Source organism: Abrus precatorius, unplaced genomic scaffold (assembly GCF_003935025.1).
Source record: "Abrus precatorius isolate BTA unplaced genomic scaffold, Abrus_2018 Scaffold2, whole genome shotgun sequence".
Lineage (NCBI taxonomy): Eukaryota > Viridiplantae > Streptophyta > Magnoliopsida > Fabales > Fabaceae > Abrus > Abrus precatorius.
This window is the reverse complement of record NW_020874362.1, coordinates 23,062,867-23,067,912: the sequence shown is the minus strand read 5'-3', so window position 1 is coordinate 23,067,912 and position 5,046 is coordinate 23,062,867. Positions and strand designations below refer to the sequence as shown.

Genomic DNA, 5,046 nt, shown 5'->3' with positions numbered 1-5,046 from the left:
AATAATAAGCAAAAAAGGGAGAAGGTTACAATCATTAATGCATGTATAACTTGTAAGAAATGAAGATGAACTGCTACAAATTGGAAATTAGTGTCGTTTTCTTTGTGTAGCAATAAACTATTATCAAATGTTACCAGGGGTTCCCCCAAACACTTCAGAGAGAGGATAATTTGGAAAGAGTCTCCTCGTTGAAGTGATGGAGGGAACACTAGGTGACACCTGATGAAGTGTTATGCAAAAATCATTGCATGGGAATAGTGTGCCTCACCTCACTATTTATAATAGCTTAAGCTCTTTGCACTAAGCTGCAAATGTTGCTTTAGTTCATTGGAACAGTGTGAAAGATGCAAGTAAGTGAACCTGGACGCAACATTGGTCCATAGAGATTTGAACTTCTAAGAATGAGAATATTGTAAGGACATGATATTGAGTGGCCACATGCCATGTTGCGCATGTCTTCCCTTTCTCCTCTGTTTAAAGCTTTCCTTTTCAGCTTTTATGAGTAAATACAAACAAGGGTTAAATGGAATCTAGTACGTCAAAGTGTGTGAATTTCAACTTTTAAATCACAAAATGCGTCTTCAATCCGATGCGCTGGTGCAGATGTAGCACTTTTTTTTTTAATAATTATGCTAGTGTTTTTGGCTATAGTTAGAACAGAACCACGTACATAAATCTTTGACCCTTAACCTCTCTTTTTTCTTTTAGCAATTAGCAGTGAGAAAGGTTAACAAATACCAATCTATTTTTCTGTTACATTCTTTTTTATTAAATAAAATTTGATGTCTATAATAAAGTGTCATAGTATATCACTTAATACCACACTCCTTCTAAACAATAAATCGATATACCTTAGCATATTTTAAGGAAACTATATTTATATATAATTTTTTTAATATACTTTTTTTGAAGAGAGAGAAAGAAACTTTATTGGTTTGAAAAAAAAATCGAATCCAATTTGGACTTGCAAGAATTGTGTCCAAACTCAATGAAATCTTAGGCTTTTATATGGACTTTTGTAAGTTTAAATTGATATTTAAAAGGTTTAAATTTAATTTAAGCTTAATTTAGAGCTCAAATCTTAGGGTTTGATATAATAGAATATTTATTTATAATAATTAAAACTAATTTTCAAAGCCTTATTAAATTTTTAAAAAATTATAATTTTTATATTTTGTAAATAATAATATTCATACAATATAGGAAAAAAATATTAAATTGTTAGATATTTAAGATGAATAATAATTAAGACTGAAGTAACGACTTCTAATTTTGTTATAAAACTATTCTTTCTTTAAATATAAAACAATAATACTTGGGCCAGTAAAGTACGAATAGTTGGTATCGAGATTACACGGACATTGATGATCTCATAACTTCATTTCTGATTCAAAAGCTGAGCTAAACAATACATTGTTGATATCATAACTGTATACCATAGTTAGTAGTAAAAAAGGACAAGAAGCACCAGTCCCATAAAAATGCTACCGTTGGCTCAATTTTATTTTAAAGGCACCACCTTTTTCCCCCGTTGAAAAGGTTTTTTGTCTTTTTTCCTTATCAATTTTAAAGGACGCTGCTCAGGGTATCCTATAATTAAAGCCTATGGTATGCCAAATGCGGATTTTCTTTCTCTTTCTGCTCAGATTATAGTGTACATCATTCAGCACTGCTACTATTTTTAACTAATATGAAACATTTTAACAATAACTGTTTCATGTAATGAGAGAACTCAAAAATTATTATTTTTTAAATATTTATGTTAAAATTAATATTAAAAGTAATTTACAAATTGATTAATAATATAAAAATCTGACAAAGTGAGATAATATATTAAAATTAAACCAAGAAAGTGTTAGCTGGAATATATATCTATGTAAAGGAGGTGTGAATGTTATAGTTGTTTTCTTTTATCTAGCTGCAAATGACTCGTCTGAGTAAACAAAATTCATGACTATGACAACGACTGAAAGGGATTGAGAACTAATCTTCTGTTAGCTTTTGATGGTTAGAATCACTTTACCAGCAACAAAGCCACTATGTCATCCATTGCAATTCTCTCCTTCTTAGCAGCCATCCGGGCCAGGTTCAGTGGTGAACAGAAACTTAATTTAGACATATTTCTTCCAAGTCCACATAAATTCTCCATTATTTAGTTCTCTTGTCATATTTTTCCACTATAAATAGAATCCTTTGTGTGCATTGCCCTGCCATGAGACTCAGGGACTAAATGTTAGTTGTCCCATGGAGTTCCTCTGAACACTTCACACGTGGGGCTAATTCAATTTATTACCCATTAGTAAGATTAGTCCTCATCACTCTAGTGAAGTGTTTGGGGGAACTTTGGGGTACAGCTAACACTGAACAGCATATATGAACCAAGTTTATTTTATTCATTGCATATTTGCATGACTATTTGTACATTGAAAACTAAGGAACAACATTTCGTTTCACTGAAGTGTTTGGGGAAACTCCCATTAGTTCAACCGAACTCTGGGATAAGGTAGTGTCATTTTACATTTTACAACTAATTATTGCATCATTGTGAACCACAAACTAAAAGTTCACAATATTACTAGTTATGTTCCTATTTAGCTAGCTATAATAATGCCTTCACATTCTCTCCACATTCTTTCTTGTCTTGGTGAGGATTTTAGCACTTGTGCTAAACAAGTTTCCACTTAATTTCCTGCATCACTTTTGTTTACTTGATCAATAATTCCACTGCTGAACTAGCTTGTTGCTCAAGATGTTTATGAATCTTCTGCCTAACCTCCGTGCTCCAATTCTCAGCTTCTGAGTGATACCATTTACCATTCCCAAGGTAGTTTCTTCCACGTGGATCTACTGTCATCTTCTCAAGTGCAATTGCGTTGTTTAGAAGATAGATTGCAATTGCAATTTCACTAGAGTGACCTCTAACGCCGGTTATTGTTACTTCTTTGAGATGGTTGTGGAGGCATCTAGGAGGAAAATTTATTTCCCTTAATTCTTCATCAATACAAACGTAGGTCCTTAGCTGCAAAAATTAGACAGATATAAATATAAATTATCAATAAAAATAGTTAAATTCTGAGATAACATTTTACCGTTTCTTTAGTTTGAAAAGATATAATATATTTTATCTCAAAACAGCTGATTTTGAAGGTGTTCATGATCATATGCTAGAAAAATATGCCTTTGACAGTACCATGTGTGTCAATATATGCTGCTGTTACATTTACCAAGGGAAAGGAGATTTCCAGCGAGATCATTCGCGGTAAATAATTAAAAGTGGAATTTTTTTTATTAAAAAGATAATTAAATTTTATAGCTTTTCATAAAATTTTGAAGTTAACAAAACCATGTTAATATAATCCATTGGAAACTAATTATTCCAAAATATCCTTTTTAATGTGGTTGTTGATGTTAGCTAAGAGCATTTTAATTTTGTTTGCCAAAATTCCTCCTAATTGATGGAAAACACCACCCCTGAAGATTACATACTCATGTAAATTGGTAAATCTGAGGATCATATTTTAAAATAATTTTGGAAAAAAGAAACTTACATGAAGCTCTAGTCTTCCGAGCATTGGACATGCGTTCAGAATTTTGGCTACCCACCGGAGGTCTTGTCGCTTTACGGCCACTTTAATAACTTCTAAATGCCTCAAACTTGGAAATGTTGGCAATCTGTTAGTCATAACCTCACCCTGAAAAACAGAAAACCACAAAGAAAAATATGGCAAACATTTGTAACTATGTGAAAAAATGACACTTGAAAACCACTTACCATCTGACAACTGCATTCCAGCATCAGAGATTCCATTTGAGGAAGATCAACAGAAAGGCTGAAGAATGGCCAAACCTCTCTATGACAAGCAGTAGAATCACTCACACGACTGAAGAAAGTTTTAAGTCTTGGAGCAACAAATTCAAACTTAATTCTGCATCCTTTATATTCCAAGGTCTCCAAACTGGTGCTGTGGATCACAAGTGCCTTCAATTGAGCACAAAGATTCACATTCAGGTACTTCAACTTCTGGTGCTCTATTTTCAGGCACTCAAACTTGTAACACTTGGAGAATGCCAACCATTCAAGGTTGTTGCAGCTAGACAACAAAATATGAACATGCACCTCGGCTTTCAAATCCACTTTCAAGAGTTCTAGTGTTGTGAGTTTACTAAAGCCAGAGTTATGGTACTTGTGGGGTGCTAGTACACAATGTGCCAACCGCAGACACTTCAGGAATGACTTGCCACTTGCACTTGCACCCTCATTACCAACAATATCACAAGGGAAAACATAGAGCGTGCCATAATTTGAAGTGCCTATTGGCTGATTCTCTTCCAACAAGCAAAGATCAACTTCCTCTACATTTCTTTTAGTGGCAAAACGAATCCATTCATCAAGATCAGTGTATCCATTGTTGTGGCTAAATGTGGAGCAAACCTTCAACTTGTCAATCTTTTGGACATTTTTAACTCGTGACAAGTATTGGTTGACATTTCTCAAGAAAATGTTGGGGTCAGTGTACTCTCCCTTTAACATGTTGTCTGCATCCAAAACAAGGTTTGTTGGGTTGGCATAAGTGTGTCTCCATTTGGATGATAGAACACTGGTCTTCACAGCTTCCTTTACCTTAAGGAAAGATAAAATGTTGCATAATATGCTGTTGGGAAGTTTGCTGATATAATCTTGTTGATTACTCTCAAATACCCTTTGTTTATTCCGATGTTGATTCTTCATATTTTGTGCTCTTTCTCATTACATGAGAAAATAGTGGCCGAAGCCAAAGGAGAGAATAACTATGAGAGAAGGGTATTAATATAGAGGAGGTGGGAGAGAGTGTGCGGCAATAACAAAGTGAATGATCTGTCTTCATTGCAAACTTGATAAGGAAGCAACCAAGCAACATATCTTGGAATATGATTCAAATTGACTATAGCCTAATAGGGATCATCCCCGTATTGCCGGCATATATACACTCTTTCATGTTATTCAAGATATCGATTCCCGTGAGGATCTTCATCTTTGTTTTTCGTGTCCCTGTCGAAAATCTCCAT

The 5,046-nt window shown here is 33.9% G+C and overlaps 1 protein-coding gene across 1 annotated transcript; it reads right to left on the bottom strand.

Moving 5' to 3' along the window:
- Positions 1–2,704: 2,704 nt before the first annotated feature.
- On the bottom strand, positions 2,705–4,729 carry LOC113859636 (putative FBD-associated F-box protein At5g22720). Its single transcript, XM_027492357.1, has 3 exons — positions 3,773–4,729; positions 3,549–3,692; positions 2,705–3,019 (listed from the first exon to the last, which is right to left on the bottom strand). Exons 1-3 carry the CDS (start codon positions 4,727–4,729, stop codon positions 2,705–2,707), a joined length of 1,416 nt encoding a protein of 471 aa, XP_027348158.1.
- Between the last annotated feature and the right edge of the window lie 317 nt (positions 4,730–5,046).

What these genes read in the sequence shown, in the direction of transcription:
- LOC113859636 (XM_027492357.1), bottom strand. Translation starts at nt 4,729, where the DNA reads ATGAAGAATCAACATCGGAATAAACAAAGGGTATTTGAGAGTAATCAA. An exon ending in TGGAATGCAGTTGTCAGATG is followed by an intron (nt 3,693 to 3,772) that starts GTAAGTGGTTTT and finishes TCTGTTTTTCAG; the next exon opens with GGTGAGGTTATGACTAACAG. An exon ending in TCGGAAGACTAGAGCTTCAT is followed by an intron (nt 3,020 to 3,548) that starts GTAAGTTTCTTT and finishes TAATTTTTGCAG; the next exon opens with CTAAGGACCTACGTTTGTAT.